Source organism: Vipera ursinii (assembly GCF_947247035.1).
Source record: "Vipera ursinii genome assembly, chromosome: Z".
Classification (NCBI taxonomy): Eukaryota; Metazoa; Chordata; class Lepidosauria; order Squamata; family Viperidae; genus Vipera; species Vipera ursinii.
Window position 1 is genome coordinate 36,926,732 of NC_139517.1, and position 22,834 is coordinate 36,949,565.

General features: G+C 38.2%; 1 protein-coding gene across 1 annotated transcript in view; it reads right to left on the reverse strand.

The window, feature by feature from the left end:
* Positions 1-18,291, reverse strand: part of LOC310648773 (junction plakoglobin-like) — a gene marked incomplete at its 5' end in the record, with an annotated part of 82,097 nt that extends 63,806 nt beyond the window's left edge. Inside the window, 2 exon segments of the mRNA XM_083376809.1 lie at positions 18,183-18,270; positions 18,273-18,291. Of these exon segments, the coding sequence (XP_083232935.1) occupies positions 18,183-18,270; positions 18,273-18,291 (107 nt within the window).
* Positions 18,292-22,834: the final 4,543 nt, after the last annotated feature.

A 22,834-nucleotide genomic window follows, 5' to 3' on the forward strand; every position in this document is an offset into this window, starting at 1 on the left:
TAAGATAACCTCATATTAAAATGTATTGCAAATATGCATTTTTACACTTTGAAGCACACAAGAGTTTTGCACACACTGATAACCATTGTTGCATGCTGCACAGATCAATATTATTGTCATTTTGTAGACAAGAAGGGAATTGAAAGATTTTACCTTGCTCAGTATCACCCCATGAGAACATTGTTCAAATCTCACCTCTCCTGTGAACTTTAGTTATTACTATGGCAGCTGTTGCACATCTTAAGTTTTTTTTTAAAAAAAATTAGCATTATACAAACTTACCACCTCAGTAAACCTATAAAACATGGATGTAGCTGTTGTTAGTACTGTTCTCCATATCATTAAAAATATATATTGGAAGGAGAAAGAATATTATGGCAATCCTGGAATCCTTGACCAAAAATGGAAGCAAACCTGTAGAACCTAGGATTTACGTAGAACCAGAAACAGAGATCCTGTTGATTCTGAGTTATAAAGACTAGACACCTACAATGTTTGGCTACAAGAAAAAGCTCTTTTAAAAATCAACTGCACCCTGGTTGTCTATTTCCTGTTACATGGCTGAACCTTTGGCTTCCTGGATTATATTTCTTGCTCATACCCCAATGCTGCCATTTACATGGTTGGCCTTTGTTGTTGAACTTCTGACTACCTTTGTTGTTTATCCTTTAGACTGATTTGCAATTGTTCCTGTGAATTGACTTTAGTCTTTTGATGCATGATTCTGCTTTTGTGTTTTCTGACCTCAAGCACTGCAGAACATAAAAATGACAAGATTTTATAGTCTTGCAAGGAGAACATTGTAGTGCAGCATAGAAGTTTTGTACTTTGAAGAGATTGCTTATTTAACAAAACTATTCAGCTTAAATCCAGACAAGAGTTTTGTGATGATTATAATCTTAGCCTAACATTAACCTCTGCAATCCTTCTCTATTTACAAATGAAAAAGGAGAATTCTGCAATCTGCCTAATACCATTATCCAATATGCTTTGAATGGAACAATGTCCATGAGAAGAAGAGTGTCTAGAGGACATTTGCCCACTTCTATTGGTGCCATATATTGTGTGTGTTATAATAGAACAATGAAGTCATTATCATCAGAATCCTCATTATTCAGGCAACTTGGCAACTGACAGAAAAACAAAATATATGAAAATTGCAAATGAATTGGACATCTCTTTTAATCATCATATAGACAAAATGAGCCATATCAGAATAAATTAAGAATTTGGGTGGTTGTATACCACACTGATATTTTGCTATAGAGATTCTGATTATACTGATTCAATTTAGCATCTACAAAAATCTTAGTTGTTATACTCAAAAGACATGCTTTTTCACCAAGAAAGCTTGGTGATTACCTCTTCACCAGCAATTTTTGAGAATTTTTAAAAAGGGAGTTCCACAAAGATATGTAGACTGGGTCAATGGTACTTAAATTACAACTGAGCCAAAAATGTATTACATCTAATGGTTTCCAGTCCAAGACCCTACATTCAATGGACTTTGGCACAAAGATGCAGTTTTGGAGGGTTAAGGCTACATATGGCCTTTCAGTGCTATACTAAGAGCCCAAGCAAGAGGTGGTGCCAAGTTATTTCAAACATGTGTTCAATTAAATGGGGCATAAGTTTTCTAGTTACAATATTAAAATGACTTCAACATATTAAGGAAGAATGATTTCAACTGTGAGATTAAAACTGGCCACCCAAAATCTATGGATTACTTAAAGCTGAATCTTAGTTGTTAGACTTTATTATTAGAAAACAAAATAAAATGCAAAGAATAATTGCTTAATTTTATCTTGCATTCATAAGTGTGTGGGACACTCAGGCTATTCAATCTACTTAATTTGGGGGAGGAAGTAATGGTGAAGTCTACCTAGATCTCTAACATCTGTACAAACAAAAAAAATGCAATCTTGATTTAACAGAATTCTCAATCCAGGTTACTTAGATCTATCAGATCTATGGATGAGCAAAGATTTGTATTTGTGTATTTATCCCATCCCAGAAGAGTACAGTGTATGGCCCTCTCTTCCTTCGGGACTACTAAGAGATATCAGAATTTACCTTCTGCAAACCAGCTGAATTTGTCTGTCAAATAGTTTGGAGATTTTAGCTATTTCTCACTGCAAATATTTCAGATGCTAAAATTATACCAAAAAGATGTATTAGAACATATGTGAATATGCCAGAGAATATTTATGTCTTGGGGGGAAAAGAACCATCAGATAAAGAGAGAGAGCAGTTTATATATAAAATGCTTTCACAAGAAGCAAAATAACACGTTTTGAAGTTATGATGAATGTCTACACATGACAAAATCTAATTCACAATGGAGGGTGGGGGAGGAATTACTAGAACAACACACCCAGGTTAATTTCTAATATTACAAATGGTTGAACAAGTTATTCTTGAAATGATTAGCTTAGTAACATCCAAACAAAATACTAATCCAAATTAAAGGACTGGTTAGACAGTAGGAGACAGTGGCTCTCCAATTCTAAGTGTTGACATTAAATAAAAAGCATTGCAGTTTACTTTCTAAAATTATAATGTCTGAGTCAACATTCATTAAGAATTTTTGAACACCTTTTAGAGAGAAGGACAAACATTACTTCTATATGCATAGTAAACTTTTCCTTAATATCTTTTTGTTCCTGTAGGATTATTACACTGATAGGCTGCCACACTTCTCTTCAGACAAGCATCTCTCTTTATATCTGGGAGGAAAAAAAAGACATGACCAACAAAAGAAATCTTTTCTGATAATGTTCCTGTGAACAAAAGGATTCATTAAAAGCCCAAGTTTAAAAATGACTTTATTTCTTCTGTGATACCTTAAATTCCTCATTAAAAGAAAAATATAAAATGTGAACTAAAAACAGCATGAATTTAAAATATTTTGTTCACCTTCCTGACTTGGGCAGGGGTTCGATCCAACGATTTTCTGCACCCCTTCCAACTGTGTGATTCTATAATCATGGCCAAGGTTAATTCCTCTACTTAATTTAGACTTTTTCAAATTAAACTTGCCATGTCATAACTGAAAGAGGTCAAAGAGGTGATATAGCTATTCAAGTAAACACAGTCCTCAAATTTCAAGCATTTCTGCATTCTGCATGCTTTAAATGTTTCAAAAAAGAGGCAGCATGACAATTCACAAAATGCTACTTACCACATAAAGCCATTGAAGCAGCAGGGAGGACTGTTTAGAGGACTGATACGTATCACCTCAACCATGAATGTGAACTGAAGGGCTACAAAAATATGTGTTCCCTACTATAAGTTACAAACATCCTGTAGCTCAGTGAAACACACACAGCAAGCAGTTCAGTCACAATGATCTTTCAAACAACTTACAGGACCACCAGATCCTGATATTGCCTTCTAAATCTTTGTGAAATGGTTCATTTTAAACAACAGCAAATATATATATATATATCTAGATTTCAGACCCAGGGGTGATTCTGTGTTTGAATTCAAAGCATTAGGCAATTTTCTATATGAAATATAAATGATATTAGATTTTTATAGGATAGTAAATAGTTTAAGAAAGTAATGGAAGAGAACCAAAATAAGCTCATCTGAACAAGTACAAAGCCACTATAAACCTGTATCATATACACTGAATATGCCCTAAGCAAAATGCACTTAATTTTCAAACAACTATTTCACACACACTGCTAAACCACAGTATGAGTTGTTTTGGCTTAACACAGGAACAAGCGATTGACCTCAGACCATTCTCAAAATTATCCCACTGAAATATTTTGTCAATATTTTAAAATTCTTACATTTAAATCTCTCCACAACTTACAATGAGGAAAGAACTAGTAAAAATAATTGCCTCACCACATCATCACACAAACCACCTGTAGTTCTTGAAGACTAAAATCATTTTAATATATATATATTGTTGCCTTGAGGCCAAAAAAGCTTGCTTACCACGCTGCCTACCGTGGTTAAAAACTCAATTTGGTGCTGTGTGTGAACATGGCCAAAGCAAATGACACAAGGAGGATGTCAACCAATCTAGCCTTAGGATACATCTAAATATGTCACCCACCCTCTAGTTAATAGCATATTGAGGAAATGCAGCGGTGCAAGGAGACAGCAAGCAAGGGTGTGATATGAAAAGAGTTGGCTTCATAAATTAATCTTTAGTTGCTTCTAGTCACAAAGTCAGTAAATAAAGAATAGAAAACATTCCAGTAAACTACAACATTAAGCAGCCATGGCCAGCCTCATTAGGGGAGAAAGATGTTGAGAGTCTGAATTCATTGGCATCTGAAATATTATAGATTCTCCCTCCCTCCTGCTTTAAACAATTACTGAGTGGGGTTTGTTTAGAATTTTTAGAATTATAAGGCTGTGCTTTTTAGAATTAATTAAATACAGACGAAAAAGCAAAATAAAGTACTACTTTCTGTTTTTAATTACATGTTTTTCCTTCTCATATGTAGTACAGTACAAACTAGCTTGATGGAACTTAAAGAACTATACATGTAAATAAAACTATGAGCACTTGTATTTCTGGAGATATCCCTGAGATTTCTGCTACAGTTCTTATTTGGCTTTCCAAACCTTGCAGCTGATAATAGTATTTTGTACTGAGCATCATGAATAGCTAAAGATAGGAAGCCTTGTAAGAAAAATAGAAAAAGGGAATCAAGAAAAAATGTGTTTGCTATGTCCTATTCTCTGTAAGACAACTGGGAAAGAGTAAAAGAATTCCTACAGTTAGGTATTTTCTTTAACAAAGACAACCTAAGCTCAATAAAATATGAATATTGCATATATTTCGGACCCAAATTCTTTTTTCTTAAGAAAAATACAGAGAAAAACTTGCTTCAACTCATCCCTTATGGTTTCAAAACTTAAAAATATTACATCTAATTTTGTGGCTAGTTGTTGAGGGAACTATTTAGTCTCCACATTTAAAGTTGGAAATGTCACTTGTTCCTTTACTTTTTTTATTAGTCAGACATGATCTATTTCTGGAATCTGATCTAAGCAAGTTTGATTCTTCAATTATACAAGAACTGTCCAAATATTACAGTGAAATTGTAAAGGCAGGTAGAAAAAGAAATCTCCCAAAATGCACATGATCTAGCTCCAAGATCATGACAAACATTTTAGTTCACCCATTGTGAACTAAAAGATATTTATAAGGATATCATTGCTTCAATCAGATGAAAGCACAGAAACATTTTTAAATGGTCCAAAAATGTTATAAATTAAATTAAAAGACCCTACCATATTTAACACATAACACAGTCCTGTCACAATACAGGCATTGAATCACAGCCATTCATTTAGCTATCATTCAAAGTTATGTAGGACAAACAGGCAGAAGATTGGTAGAATGCATTCATGAACACCAACTGGCATGACAAAAATTCTTTAATTTCACAACATACAGACAGATTTAACCATAGTTTCTATTGGGAAAATGTGACAATCCTAGACCAGGCCAAATCCAAAAATGCCAGGGAATTTCTAGAAGCCTGGCACTCTGATAAATTAACCATCAACAGACACGTAGACATTAACATCTATAGACTATGCAAGAGACAATCAACTAGCCCCAAAGAGAAAAAGACTCCAGCACCTGCCCACCAGTTATCAGCATTCAGCTCAGCATAAAATTAACTCCAAGGTCACCTTCAGACCAGCAATCAAGCAAACAATTCCCCAATCAAGAAACTGCCAAAGAGCCATTAGTAAACAGCCCAAACAAAGAATCCCTAGGACCGCCCCCACCCACACAGACAGGCAAGACCCCAGAATATAAACTGATAGCAAACAGCACTCCTTACTAGCACTGATGATGTTGGGATGGGACATGAGGCTGGATCCAGGCAGTGATAACTGCTTCATTGAGTGAGGGTAGTTTTCCCGCCGCATTGAAGGAGGCGGTGGTGAGACCTCCTCCTTAAGAAGCATGCCCTGGACCCAGCTGTATTAAACAACTTTCGTCCAGTCTCCAACCTTCGCTTTCTTGCGAAGGTTGTTGAGAGCATGGTGGCGCATCAGCTTCCTTTGTTCCTGGAGGAAGCTGATTATCTGGACCCGTACCAATCGGGTTTCAGGCCCGGGCACAGCACGGAGATGGCATTGGTCGCTCTGGTGAATGATCTCTGGCGGGCTTGGGACAGGGGTTGTTCTTCTGTCCTAGTCCTATTAGACCTCTCAGCGGCTTTTGATACCATCGACCATGATATCTTGCTGCGGCATCTCAGGGTGTTGGGAGTGGGAGGCACTGTATTTCAGTGGTTCTCCTCCTACCTTCTGGGACATTCGCAGTCGGTGTTGGCAGGGGGGCAGAGGTCGACCTCGAGGCCTCTCGTTTGTGGAGTTCCTCAGGGGTCGGTCCTCTCGCCTCTCCTGTTCAACATCTATATGAAGCCTCTGGGTGAGATCATTCGTGGTTTTGGAGTTGGCTATCATCAGTATGCTGATGATACCCAGCTTTTCATTTCGACCCCAAACCACCCCAGTGATGCCCTCGACGTGATGTCCCATTGCCTGGAGGCGGTCTGGGTCTGGATGGGGAGGAACAGGCTTCGGCTCAACCCTGACAAGACTGAGTGGCTGTGCGTACCGGCATCTCAGGAAATTCGGATTGTTCCACCTCTTGCTATGGGGGGTGAGTTGTTGCTCCCCATAGATACGGCTCGCAACTTGGGTGTCCTCCTAGATTCACAGCTCTCCTTAGAAGATCATATAGGAGCTGTGACTAGGGGGGCCTTCGCCCAGGTTCGCCTGGTGCACCAGTTGCGGCCCTATCTGGACCAGGATGCCTTGCGTACAATCACTCATGCGCTCGTGACCTCTCGTTTAGACTACTGCAATGCTCTCTACATGGGGCTGCCCTTGAGGACCACTCGGAGGCTTCAGCTGGTGCAGAATGCAGCCGCACAAGTTGTGTTGGGGGTCTCCCGATACTCCCATGTTACACCTCTGCTCCATGAGCTGCATTGGCTCCCAGTTGCCCTCCGGGTGAGATTCAAGGTGCTGGTAATGACCTATAAAGCCCTACATGGCATGGGTCCGGATTACCTACGGGAGCACCTGCTGCCGGCGTCAACTTCCCTTCGTCCAGTGCGCTCCCATGGAGAGGGCCTCCTCAGGGTGCCACCGGTCAGAGAATGTCGACTGGTGACCCCCAGGGGGAGGGTATTCTCTGTGGGCGCGCCAGACCTTTGGAACCGCTTACCGGTTGAGCTCCGGATGGCTCCCAACCTTCGCTCCTTCCACCGTGATCTGAAAACTTATTCGAACAAGCTGGCCTGGTCTGATGGGTTTGGGGTTTTAATATTGATTTTAATTATCTATTGCATTGGGCATAATTATTTAATTTTCTTTTAACTTTTGTACCTTGTATTTTTGATATTTATTGCCCTGTACACTGCCCTGAGTCCTTCAGGAGAAGGGTGGTATATAAATCAAATAAATCAAATCAAATCAATCAAATGTTACCTAGTTAGGGTAATGAAACTTCTGCAAGAAAACAAACAAGCTGAGAGAGCACTAAGGACCCCTGCAAAAAAACAACAAACAAACTTGTCCATTATTTATAATGTCCATCACAGTTTATAACAACCTAGTGTGTTCTCTAACTGTAAAATATACTCAATATATTTGGAAGGAATCAGTTTAATGAAAGTTAATCTAATGTATGGTTATTTAACTAAACCTATTGTAACAGTGAGAATGACCTTGAGAATGACCTTGAGGGACAGGATAAGAGAGGTTGCCCAGGAAAGGCAATGACAAGATGGAGGGGTGGGAACCAGTAGTTAATAGTCAGAAAGAGAAACTTAGGAAACATTCCCCGCTAATATATCAGCCAGTTAAAAGTGATTGGGGGAAACTGGTACTTTAAGATTTCAAGATTTGGTTACAATAGCTTTACAATAAAGTAGAATTAGCTTATCTGGTCATGTATCCTGTCTGGTTTACTGGGGAAGGTGACACCTAACTGGTTTTATCCAGGATTACTCATATTTCCTTTTTCTAACCTTTAAATGAAAATAGCAAGATATGTATGTGTATTACCATAAAAACTACTGATGGGCCAAAAATTTGTCAAAATCTATAACTTTGTTATATTGTATTTGTAAAGATAATACTACCAATCAGATCCTTTAAACATCCTTTCTTCCAGTATGTCTAATAATTACTAGACACCTTATTTAGCACCTAAGAAAAGCAACATTATACCTCTGTATTACAAGGACAGAATAAAAAGACTGCATATAAACAGAAACGAAACAAACATAAATTTCAACATCTAACAGCAAGCATACATGTTTCTGCCAAATCTAAACCCTGGAAGTTATTCTGTCAAATTAGATTTATTAAACTCAAAGTAAAATTATCTCGAAGACATAAATCTTGAAAAGCCAGAAATTTCAACTCCAAAATTTTAGAATTTCAACAAATTAATTTCAATCTTCATCTTCTATTTTAAGATTTAATTTTAATTTAATTTAATAACATTTATATACCGCCCTTCTCCCTGAGGACTCAGAGCGGTTCACAGGGCAGAATAAAATAGCAAATACAAACATTAAAAAAAGATTAAACAATTGCCCTAGTTAAAAACAATAGAAATACAGTGCTAAAAACCCCAAGAAAAATTAAAAAACCAAAGATAAAACAACCCCAGCAATCCCCATCAGGCTAGGCCAGCTTGTACAAACAGAAATGTCTTAAGATCGCGACGAAAGGAGCGAAGATCGGGCGCCATCCGGAGCTCTACCGGTAGCTGATTCCACAGCTCCGGAGCGCCCACAGAGAAGGATCTCCCCCTGGGGGCCACCAATCGACATTCTCTGATCGGTGGCACCCTGAGGAGGCCCTCTCTGTGGGAACGCACAGGGCGCAGGGAGCTTGATGCCGGCAGCAGATGTTCCCTGAGGTACTCCGGCCCCATGCCATGGAGTGCTTTGAACACCGTTACCAGTACCTTGAATCTCACCCGGAAGACAACTGGCAACCAATGCAGCTCACGGAGCAGAGGTGTAACGTGGGAGTATCGGGAGACTCCCAACACCACTCTCGCGGCTGCATTCTGTACCAGTTGGAGCTTCCGGGTGGTCCTCAAGGGCAGCCCCATGTAGAGAGCGTTGCAGTAGTCCAGACGAGAGGACACGAGCGCATGAGTGACCGTGCATAGATCATCCCGGCTAAGATAGGGCCGCAACTGACGCACCAGGCGAACCTGTGCGAAGGCCCCCCTAGTCACAGCTCCTATATGGTCTTCCAAGGTGAGCCGTGAATCTAGGAGGACCCCCAAGTTGCGAGCCCTATCTACGGGGGGTAATAGTTCACCCCCCATAGCCAGAGGTGGAATGTCCGAATAAACCCGGGATGAAGGTATGCAAAGCCACTCAGTCTTGTCGGGGTTGAGTTGGAGTCTGTTCCTCCAATTATCTTCCTACAAGATAATGTATTGTATATCATTACCGCTTTTAGTAAATGCATTCTTAGTCGTATTAGCTTATAACTATAACTATGGACACATTCTTCATGGAAGGATAAATTATAAAAATTATTTAGAAATAGGTACTGTGCAACATTGGCACAAAGTTTTAGGGGTTCCAAATATATTTGTGAGGATAAAGCCTTTAATTGCCATACTTAATAAACTCACATTTACTTGAGAATGAAAAATCTCAAGCAAACAAACAACCAAGCTCAATTACAAATTTCACAATTCAACTACAAATGTTGCAACAAATGTTCTCTTTTACAGAAAGTTAACTTTTACTATAAAGTCACAATATTTTTAAATTCCTTGCTTGATAGCCCTGTCTGCCATGTACATCATCCAACAAAGCAAACATTAGACTAAAAAGTGTTATTACATCACCTAGAAATGCATCCAAGTTCATTTAAGCCAAATTTGTAGGGAAATTGATTTTTCATGATATTGTCTGGAAGCTTTCCAAACTGAGGAATTTACAGGGTCCATCTTTCCAGGGACAGCCTAATTGAGTCATTGGAGTTTTTTATGACTAACGAATAAGACTGGCTGAAAGCTTTCATTTCATTCAGTGTTAAATCTATCTATTTATATATAAACCATACACATTAAAACATCAGAGGTTCTTTTCATTTTGCTTTCCTGAACAGAACGTTGAGCATCAAGGCTATAGCTCTAAGATATACTATGTACCTCACGTCAGGCAATGTGTTTCAGGTTTGCTAAACAAATGGACTTCTGTGGCTATTTGGGGAAAGGGCTTACCGGTAATTTTATTCACCATCCTCTGTACAGATACCAGTAGTAATTAAATACATGAGAAAAATTAAATACATGAGATTAACAACAGGTTTAACTTTTATAACTGAATATCAAAGAGATGTTCTTGTCTTTCACTATCTCTGAATATTGCTCAGGCAACCTTTGTTGCCAAATGTCATTAAGGACAACACCTGTAAGGGAGAGGCCTAGTTCCTGTCCTACAGCTTCTGTGTTTTTGCTCATGGTTGCTTTTTAACCTACCTACTGAAATCCAGTGAAACAGAAAAACTTGGGACCTTTTGTCTAAGACAAGTACATATTTGAATCTTCTTGAGGGAACTTGCTACTCAGGGACATTAAAAAAAGAACACACAAAAGACAGAGGTAGGGACACATGTTTTAATACTGAATAATAGAAGAATTGTACTAGCCCTTCAGAAAGTTACATGCAAAATTGAGGAAAGAAAATCCAATAGGCTATTACCGTAATTTAGAAACTGTTATCAAGTTTGGCCAATTTATTATTTTGCTATATCTTTCAAGAATTTGTTGACAAATCTCTATATTCATATTGAAAATTCTGTCTAATTTTAACCCATTCAGATAGGTTTAAGATATTTGCTAACCATCTTCTTGATTAAACCAATAATACATCCCTGATGTTAGGTTTAAGAATTTTGTGTATTTGCCTCATGGCTGCTTTTTAACTTACCTATAGGAATCCAGTGAAACAGGAAAACTTGGAATCTTTTGTCTAAGACAAGTACATACCGGTATTTGAATCTTCTTGAGGGAACTTAGACTGAATACTAATGTATGTCACTAAAACTTCAGGAAACAAATTTTAATATGATTCCAGCACAGATAGCATAAATGGGCAAATCAGCTAATGCCAGACCTTTAACAGTATCAATTTTCATCCCAGGCAATGAAAGTTGTGGCGTTACTTCAAACTACTAACATCATTCTCACCACAATAAACCTATCCCATCCACATGGGACAGCTGTACTATATTTCACTCCCAAGCATAACCAACATGAATCTGGAGAAATGCATTCTAAATAATGTTTCCTCTAAGACAGGACCCCCCATTCCATGTAGAATTCTAGATTGTCTAGAATTACTTCAGGTGTATAACTTGCTATCTACCAATCACCACTGTCCAAATTAGGTGTCCTCACCATGTGTGGTTTTCAATTCTCATAATAATCAACAATGCCTATGCTGGCTAGAGAATTCTGAGAATCAAATTCCAGATGTCTGAATGCCATACACAGGGGAAGGATATAATAGACTATTCCTTCAGAATTAATTCAATATATTTCCACAACTTAAAATAAGAATTGTTTCCATCATTATTACTTCAAGAGAAATACAGGAGTAATATGCATTATGAATTCCACACCTTGGGAAACAAAGTTTTTATAGTTATACCTACAGAATTTCATCTTCTCTCTTTCATTCCAGCCAATAATCTAATTTATTTTAAGAACTAATCTAGTTTTATTAAGACTTCCCAAGAAAACTAAAAATAAGCCCAGCAAGCAATAAGTTTAAATTATTTTAAGTGTATTTTCCTATATACACTCACAGATGACTGATCTGGGAATTTCTGGTATGAATGGAATCAGTAGGAATGAAGTGAAATTAAAGCTTTCTTATATAAACATAATTTAGCAAGGGTAATCATACCACCTCTAACTTCTGATAGTTTTTTGCTATAGCAAAAAAAACAAAACACCTTAATTGAGTTTAAGAATAACTGGAGTGGAGAAGATGGATTGATTATATACAGAATAAATATGGGACTAAAAAGTTTCATTTAGCATATGAATGAGTATTACTATAATAAGATGTGTTATTATTTAGTTATGTTTAAGGGAGTTAAAGTGCGATAGGATTTGAAGTTTAATTATAGTTATTTAGCATATTTTAGTTTAAGTTTGTTAAAGGCAATACCCTGTATTCAGCTCTGGGAAGTCGGGGGGGGGGGGAGGGGGAGAGAGGGGAATTGGGGTTGTGTTTTAAATGTATTGGATAATGTATGTTTATGTTTAAAAATGTATTGTAAAACTTTAAAACTCTTTAATAATAAAAAAGAATAACTGAATCATTCCCAAATCTAGGAAAAGTTTATTTAAGCAAACCTGTCAGAATTATTTATTTATTTATTTATTTATTTATTTATTTATTTGTTTGTTTGTTTGTTTTATATACCGTCCTTCTCCCGGAGGACTCAGGGCGGTATACAGAGAAATAAAGTAAGAGTACAATAAAAATAAAATTATTAAAGCCCAAATCCATCAGGACAGGGCGGCTTGTTGGAATAGATAAGTTTTTAGATCACGCCGGAAGGAGCGAAGGTCGGGGGCCATCCGGATTTCAGCTGGTAAGCGGTTCCAAATCTCTGTAATCTTTCTCTGCAAACAATTATACTGAAATAGAGACTAATATAGGAGAATTCTAGCATTTAATTTATAAAACATTCACAAAGTACAAAAATTCTCCATGACCAAAACCAAAGCTTGGCTCATTGAGCTGACTTAGAAACATAGCAAATATGCATATCCAGCCTGGATACTAAGCATTTTACCACAATTTTTTCACCTTTTTTCACCTTAAAGCACTGAAGTGCTGAAGGACAGCCTTCAAATAGGCATTAAAAGGTGGTGGATATGGACAATAAAAAAGGGAGAAAGATCTTAGCAGTACTCGGGCACACAATCTAATTAGTGATACTAAATGGAACATTCAAGGAAAAAGGAAAGGAACAGTAAGAAGATCCACCCAAGTTTCTTACCAATTCTGAACTAAATATAATTGTAGCAGTTAAATATAAGCAAATATTTTTATATACTGGCTGGGCCTGATGTTGGAGTCACATTTAAAATATACAGTACAGTACTTTATAGTACTGTATACATGTCCACACACATTACAATGAATTTTCAGCAGAACTGGATCTCTCACTTGTTCTTTTTTTTCCAGCATTTTATTAGAAGCAGCTTCTCCTTTCCCAAGCCAACTCCCCACACTTATCCTTTCATCTATGCTGCAAGGCTGATTAATTAAGCAAATCATTTGGCTAATATAACGAGAACACCCTTTGCCTCACCCTCGGCTAAGATTAAAAGGCAACTGAAAGAGAAAAGAATCTTCAGTTCAAATTCATCAGCTTCTGCCAAACATTGAATGGCTAAACATGCATATCAAATTCAAACATAATATCTTTCAAGAAGAAAATATTTGGGAGAAGCTACTTTATTTTTTTTATGAAATAAGTTCTTATTTTTTTTTAAAAAAACCAGCTATGATACATGAGCAAACTAAAAAAGCAAACTTCAAGTTGAGTTATACACCGATGCATTCACACAGAAATCTGAATCTTTACAGATTTCTCCACTCAAGTTCTTAGAACAGGAATTCATAGTGTAGTCTACCAACTCTTTTTGCAGCCTCTAGAATGGAGAAAACAATTTGTAGTCCCTCAGAAAGATGGAGCTTTTCAGTTGCAAGTAATGAAATCCTTCCTGCATAATATCAGGACATCAGACACATAAAAACAGATCTTAACTTTTGAATATCTGCTCCATACAATTTGGTGTCACTATACTACATGAGGGCAAACAGCAAAAAAGTAAAACAGGAAAAATTTGTTGACTGCAGTTACTGGGTAAAGGTGAGGCCAATTTCCATATTTTCCATTCAACATTCTTAGTTTCAGATTCCCAAGCTTGATTTTTAGCAAGGATTGATAAATGGCAATAAAAATTCACACAGAAAAAAAAGAAAGCTAATCTAACTGCCAACTGACATAATTTTTAAAAAATAATTCATTTTCCACCCATAAAATATAGTTTTTCTTGAATGTTTAGCTGTTATTGAACATTTTTAAATTAAAAGTAATAATCCTGGCTCCTTTCAGAACTTCTGCAGAATCAACAAGAGAAAAATTTAGCTTCAAGTACTCCACTTCCTTTTTTCTAAGCATAAAGTTGTGCTTCCCATTTCCACGGAAACACTATTCATTTTTTTAAAAAAAAGAAAAGTTGCTATTACACTGAAATAGCTGGGAGGCAGGGAGATGGAAGAGACATGACAAAATGCATGCATGAGAATCCTTTTCCTTCCTACTACCCCCCCCCCTCTTGTGAAACTTACCAAGGTTCCCATATGACTCACTCAGTACACAGACAAAGCAGTAAAATGTCTGGCATTCTGGATCGTTTATGAAGTAATAATAGAGCTGCTTCAGAAGCCAAACATGAGTTTAAGTATGAGCAATGAACACAAAGGTGAATGTCCAATGACCCACAATTCCATGTACAAAATCCTTTTTAGGCTATCTATAAATGGGTTATTATGGGAAGAAATTAGTTCATATTCTTACACATGTTGTTGTTGTTGTTAGCTGCAAAGTCGTGTCTGACTCATTGCGACCCTATGGACAACATTCCTCCAGGCCTTCCTGTCCTCTACCATCTTCTGGAGTCCATTTAAGCTCACGCCTACTGCTTCAGTGACTCCATCCAGCCACCTCATTCTTTGTCGTCCCATTAGGCTCTTCTCCAGTGAGTCCTTCCTTCTCATTAGGTGGCCAAAGTATTTGAGTTTCAACTTCAGGATCTGGCCTTCTAAAGATCTGGCCTTCTTAAACATGTATCTCCTCTTATAACATCATATAGTTACTGAATAGCTACATAAAAGCAACATAAATAATCAAACCTAGCCTTAAGAAACAGGAAAAAAATCAAGAACTAATTATACTTCTCTTGTAGTGACTGAGTGTAAATCAAGTTGCAATCACTAATTTAGTACCATTCTTTGTAACTTCCCTTGTGTTTTCAATCAATCAGAAAAGAGCTGGAAGGTACCTTGGAGATCTTCTAGTCCAGCCCGCTGCTCAAGCAGGAGTCCCTATATCATTTCAAATAAGTTTGTCCAGTCTATTCTTAAAAACCTTGAGTGATGAAACACCCACGGTTTCTGAAGGCAAGCTGTTCCAATGGTTAATTGTCCCCACAGTTAGGAGGTTTCTCCTTAATTCCAGGTTGCTTCTCTCCTTGATTATTTTTCATCCATTGTCTTGTCTTCTAGTGCTTTGGAAAATAAATTGATCACCTCCTCCTTTTGGCAGCCTCTCAAATACTGGAATATTGCTATCATGTCCCTCCCTACTCCTTTTCTCTAGACTGGCCATTCCCAAATCCTGCAACTGTTCTTCATATGTTTTAGTCTCCAGGCCTTTAATAATCTTAGTTGCTCTTTTTTTGCACTTTATCCAAAGTCTTAACATCGTTTTTGTAATGTGGTAACCAAAACTGGATGCACTATTCCAGATGTGGCCCTACTAAGGCTTTATAAAGTGTTACTAATACTTCACATGATTTTGATTCTATGCCTCTGTTTATACAACCAAGGATTGTATTGGCTTTTTTGGCTGCTGCTGCTGCACAGTGCTGACTCATATTTAAATGATTGTCCACTAGGACTCCAAGGTCCCTCTCACAATTACTGTTTTTGAGCCAGGTTTCACCTAAACTATACTTGTACCTTTGATTTTTCCTGCCCAGGTGTAAAACCTTGCTTTTCTCTACATTAAACATAATTTTGTTAGATAGGGCCCATTGTTCAAGTCTGTCAAGAGCTTTTTGGATTCTGAGCTTGCCTTCTGGGGTGTTGGCTATTTTAATTAGCAATACAAATTTCCACAGCAATAAGAACTCTTTGCTCTCCTCTCCCCAGCCCATAAGGGCCGTCTTCAGGTTTGTTCCAAGTCATATAACCCAGTTAATTTGTAGAGAGAGTCAATATATTGGTTGCTGAATTATCACAAATATGCCTATTGAGTGAAAAAATAGTACTCTGCAGTTAACTATTCTAACAATGTGTATTATCTTAATCAACAATGCAATTCTAAGCAATGCCGTTAGTCAATTAAAAGCTTTTACACAGAGGCCAGCAAAGACTTATGTTTTTAATCACATTTTATTTCTGATGAACTGATTAGTTTTTAAAAGGCAACTTTTAAAAGAATACATACCACTTACACGTCCATACACATTAGCCAAAATTATGAATTATAAATGAAATAAATATAAAACTGATATAAGTACTAAATTAGCAACAATGACCAAAAGAATGTACCTATAGATTAAAAAGAAATTCTGTCCATACAAATAGGCTTGAAATCCCATCTTCATTCCACTTATTATAGTATTTATACTTCAGGACATTGCAATCTTTTTAAATACAGTAGATAACTATTAAAATGGCTGAAGGATAATGAACAATTCGTTTTGGGACAACATAGATTGAAGGGTGTGTCTGGGAGAGACAAACTGGATTATGAGACTTCTAAATGCAATAGCTCAAGTTGAGCAAACAAGAGCCAAATTTAATTAGCACACTTCGGAAATCAAAGTATGAAAGAGTCAAGGAGTATGCACCCTTTGTTCACAAATCAGTCACATAAATGAGCACACAGCACACTCTTCTATGAACCAGCATTCATGCACAATGCTTTTTCCTATCAATGCTACAGAGAAGGAATGCTATTCACCCATAATTAACACATGTTAATTATTAACACTTAACTATTTTATCTATTTTTAATATGTACACATTTTATTGAATTGCAAATTCATTCTTACAAATTCAAAACTAAGCAAAAAAGCAGGTATATTTTGACCCTCAAGAGTAGACATATAGCTATTATGGTTAGAAAAACTGAATCCATAAACTAGTAAGCCAATGAGGTTTCATTCCCTAAACCCAATAACTTGATATTATTCTTGGGCCAAAACATATGGCATCTTTTAAAAAACACTGACCTTGAAACAGAAGCAGAACAGCTGACAACTAGAAATCTTTTGAGATCAATGCCAAATTTCCAAGTATTTTTCCACCTCCATTAATCAGAATGGTCTCTTTTACTGTCTTCATTTCTCCATTCCCTTAATCTTATTCTATAATGTTTTGCCCTGCCCAACTTCACTCAACAATTCCTGGAATGTATATCAAGGATTCACTGGGGGGGGACTCATCTTGAAGGTTTTCTCTCCAGAGCTAGAATCAATGTCCCACTCAACCTTATCTCATACCTACCACTTCAAAATGGTCTTTGTGCTACTATTTCCACGACGCTATTACAGCTCATTTCCACCACCTTCTCCCTAATCTCTTGGGCCAAAGTCTTGTTTCTTTCAGCTTGGATAAATGCATATGAAGACTACATAAACTGGCATGAGCTTCCCACTCCACTCACCACCATTTCCAAACCACCTTGGGCCCAAGAACAGCTCCCCAAATCTTGAAAGCATAAACCACCGATCAGCGAGTTGTTCAAACGATTCGCAGTCCCATCCTAACAAGTTACCCTCCGTTTATCCACAGGGCTCCGTACCACAAGTTCCCGCATTTCCCTCCAGGCTCCAGAGAAAACCCCACCGAATTTCATTCAGGCCCTGGCGTATTTTTTTTTTTACCCACGACCCCAGGGCCGCTTCCTTTTTACCCACCCCTTCGTTTCTTCCAACCCACCTCACGGAGCTCCAGTTTCCCCCAAGCCCCCCCCCCGCCGGCGAGCAGGGAAACACCACCCTCTCGACATATGGTAGAAAGCGGGGGGATAAGTTTGGAATGCGGAGCTCAACTCGCCTCTTATTCCCTTTCCCCGCACGAATCCCCCCTCCATGACACTTCACCGCTGTGGGGCAGCGCCCAAAGCTTCCTTCAGCCGGAGGGGTCTTCCCTCGCCATTCCCGTTAAGCATACTTCTTTACTCGGGACTGTCTTCCCAACTCCCTTCCCCAGAGAAAACGCATCCCTTGCTTCCCCTCCACGCCCCCCCTTCCAAAACGACCTCCCAGAGCTTGCCCGAGGGTCCCTTCCCTGGTCCTTCTCCCCCTGCAGACCCACCTGCCGGCCCCGTAGCCACCGCCTTGCTTGCCTCTCTCCACTCCGCCCCGCTCCAAGTGACTCGTTCCAGCGAACAATGGGGGTGAACAGCGAGCTTGGCAGAGCCCATCCCTGGTCCCCATGGACACAGACCACGCCCCCAGATCTCTGAATGGCCTACTCCGTCTTGAGGAGGCGCGGTCACCTCTCCGCTGCCACGCCCAGTTTCGCCCTGCCCTGGAATGGTGTTTACCGATCAAGTCTCCTGATTAGACGCGGAGAGCAGGTGGTCACAGGAGGCCGGAAAGGAACTTTCGCGCAATTTAGAAGGGCGAGTCGACGACTGAGGGACGGGCAGGTGTGGGAGGGGCCGGATACAAGGTGGGTAGGGTTAATGACCGCGCTTGGGGGAGGGAAGCTGGTTTTGAAGAGAAGCAATACACATGTGCTCAACGGACGGAAAGTCCCAAATTCAGTCGTAGGTAGCAAGCAAGGTAGAAAGCCTCTGAATTTGTGGGCTCCTTTCTGTACGAATTCCTTTTTTTTTAAAATAACGCTTTCAATAACTAGTCTCCTAAAATTCTATTGGGATCTCAATCCAGCTCCATAAATATTGCCCTTTGCTAATTCTTCTAGCAACTCGCTGTATCAGAGAAAAGCAAATCCAGTTCAGGATGTTGTTCCTACAGTGGTCAGCCAAGGGTTTCTGGAAATACCTGGGCAGAAGTAAAAGCAATCCCACGCCTCTTTCTGTTTCTCAACTATCTGTATTCAGAATCTGTAACCTTTGTGACTTACTCATTATTTTTATGTTCTGTTCTTTGAATAACTCTTGCTGACCCCAGCTCTTTCATTGGTTTTCATCTTAATTTCCTTTTTTCTTATACATAAACCTCCCTCCCCCATTTTGTTTCCCATTTTCTTTCATCTGAATTCAGCTCTAAAACTATTGTCTTCATCCTTCAGTTTGTTGACTCCTGGTAACTGCCTGAACAAGTCCCTGCAATTTTCTTGGCAAGATTTTGGAAATGGTTTACCAACACCTTCTTTCTGAGTCAGAATGATGTGCCCAAGCTTACCCAGTTGGCTTTGTATATAAGGCAGGACTAGAATTCATGATTGCCTAATTTCTAGTCTAATGTTACATCAAATTGGCTCTTCATTGTTCAGTACATTTCACAGTCTGTCCTCCATCACCTCCTAGCTTTTCTCATTTAAATATTTATATCCTGATTTATTTCCAGAAAGAACTCAAAAGAACACTGATCATTTAATATATAACAATACAGACAGATGTAACAGTCATAAAAGCACCACTTTAATGTAACAAAAAGGAACATTCCCAAATTCTCCCCATTGAAATTATGTTTACAATTTACTCCCCAAATATTATCTCACTAGGTTTTTCCTTGTAAAATTCCTCATCCATTTCTTTCTAAATTTTATTTTTTTCTATCTCCTCCTCCCCATAAAAGCTCTTCTTGATGCTTCCCCTCTTTAAAGTAGGTGGTTATTCTTTCCATTAAGAAAAATCAAACATGTTTTCCAATAGAAAGTGAATAGAATCCTTGCAACTATCAACACATATAATACCAGTTCACTGCATTTTGAGAAAATGTATGGATTAGTAAAATTTGATAAGAATATCTCAGGATTTGTTACATAAAGAATAAAACTGCCTTGGTTAATAACCAGCACTTAATTTGGAAAAAGAACGAAACTTCAATTACTTCACAGAACAGACAGTGGCAGTTGAAGCTTATTTACTATAACACCTGGACCACTTTGGAGGATTAAGGCTGGATGACATGACACCATATTGTATTATTCAGATCCAGTGTGGAAGATAAGCTTTGTAAGGTTAAAATAGAAGGCTAGTGTTTGATTAATATCTTTCCTGCTGCTAATAATATTTACAACTTCATTTAAAGGCTTCTACTCTGTTTCATTAGCAATCTCATATTTCTCAGATCTGGGATCTGCCTGGAGCCTAAATATACCTTTACAGAGTCTCTTTTTAAAAAACTTTATACCGTATATATGTCTTCTAGGACAAGATACTGATAAAGTGTAGCTCCTGAAAGCTTACACCTTAATAATATGTGTTAATCTGAAAATGTGCTACCAGAGTCCTTTTGAACTTTAGCTTCTTCCGAAGAATCAGATAGATGTTTGGGGGTCTCCTTTTACCCTGAATGTGACAATGACAACAGTAGATTAGACTGTTGTTATGTTACTGTGAGAGGGGCTTTAAGTATAGCCTCTTCTGCAGATGGTGGACTTGGCCACATTTTACAAATTAGTGTACTGTAACAACAGGGCTGTCTTTAAAAATCTTTGGAAACTGCATTTGGTATCAAATGTTGCCAAAATAGTACCAGACGTCAATAATATGAAACATATTACTGCTCTCCTTATAGTTGCTATTGTGAAATTAACAGTTTGATCTACAGTAGCATACCAAAGTGATATTTTTTTAATACGATGGCTCCTTTTGAGAACTTTGTTCTCTATAAGTTTCTCCTTCTTCCAATTTTTCATACAACAACCCTGTGAGTTAGGTTGAGCTAAGACAAAGTAACTGACATAAAATCTGGATTTGCACATTTCACTCTGCTACATCATTTGTTCAACTTGGCACATGTATTGTGTGTATCTAACCATTATGATTTTTTCTACAAATCATGGTTTAAACAAACCACAATTTAGCATAATGTGCAAATCCAGCTGCAGAATGACTCTGAAAAAGTAAATAGAAGATTTATGTTTCAGCTGGTAAGGTCAGTGCACTACAGTAACCATCTGGGGAGGTTATGAACACTTATTAACCCTAGAAGAGTTAATATGTGCCTTTGCTATTTTGCCTGCCCCTTTGCCCCAAACACAACAGTAATTAGAAGTAGTCCAAAACTATTATTTTATTTGATCACAAGTATGTTTCAAAAATAACTATCTGTATTAGAAGCGTGACATATCGTAAGCCTTTTACTGACTTTCGCTTACTATTACAGAACATGAACTGAGAGAACAAAGTATACAATGATGACTGACAAGAACAAAATTGAAAACAAGATTGGCTTTTTTCACTTCAGATTCAAAAGCAACAACAGAGAAATGGACAAAGGCAGTTCTCCGAAACCAGGTACAATGACAACAGATTTCCCATTTAATGGCAATGAAGTAAAATGAAACCTGATCTGGAGGAAGAAAGGATTGCAAGCTGGTATGAACACCTTGAAGTGCTAGAACAGGGGTCTTCAAACTCTGCCCTTTTATGACTCATGGACTTCAACTCCCAGAATTCCTCAGCCAGGCACACTGGCTGAGGAATTCTGGGAGTTGGAGTCCATGAGTCATAAAAGGGCTGAGTTTGAAGACCCCTGTGCTAGAACCTGCAGCTACCTTCTTGGAGAAACTGATTGTATAATCAAGATTGCTATACTGGAGCCTTAATGAGGACAAATATTATCTCTTCCCATCTGAGGTCTTTTCCTTTATCTGACTGTCTTCTCCTAAGATTCATCTGTCCATGATACAGGAGGATGGGATATACTTTTGCTTTATAAAGTCAGATTTGAAATAGAACAATAGGTTTTCTGACTCATGAAAAAAAAATCCTCAGGATTAGTCACAGAACAAGGAGAAAATTCAGATACAGTGGGCAGCATAACATTGTAAGAAATGCACAGTTTGCCAATATGTCGCAATTAGAACTTCCCTGGTTAACATTCTTCTTGTTATAAAGCTGGTCCTTTCTCTTACAGTAAGTAGATTAATCCAATATTTAATTCCAACTGCATCTGCATTGTAGAATTATCATGTTCCTTTTTGTTCTATGGTCATAAGGCAGGCATATACATAGAATGAAGGCTACTGCTAAGCTTGTAAGCCGCCCTGAGTCTTCGGAGAAGGGCGGGATATAAATGGAATTAAAACAAAAAATAAAAAAATAATGCTATGTCCTGAATTTATAGTGAAAATCCAGTCTAATAATACAAAAAAGTTGGAGCAGCATAATTCGGTATACTACATTTCCATCAAGTTTCAAAAAACCCCCACAGAGATTTATCTGCTCACCAGAAAATCATTTCTGAGGTTTGGGTAGTTATTTAAAGCAGTGGTCCCCAACCTTTTGGGCACCAGGGACCGGTTCCGTGGAGAGAGGTTTTTCCACGGACTGGAGGGAGCGTGGTTTCATGTACTGCTTGCATCCCACAGATGGGGCTTTGCTTGTTTGTGTGGATCAGTTTCTGGCATGTTGTGGCCCAGTGCCGGTCCACGGACCGGGGGTTAGGGACCTCTGATTTAAAGGATGAAGTTCAAGCAAGGCTTTATTATTGTTCTTCTTGAAGATACCCTTTCTACTTATAGAACATTTGTTTAAATAAGTATAGAGTTTTAATACCCAGCAATTTTCCTTGATGGTTCATCCACCATAGTATTTTCTGGATAGGTATTCAAGCTACGGAGGCATCTGGTTTCTTTTTGCTTCCAAATCAATACAAAGTGCTGATTACTAGTTTACATTAAATAGTTTTGGCTCCCATTCTTATGGGTCCCCCTTCCCTCAATAGTTTAACAGAGAAACAAGGCCTGCATTTTCAAAAGAGAATCATTACAGTGCAGCAATGTTGGTATTTGTTCTGGACAGCTGGGATCTATTTCACTGTCAG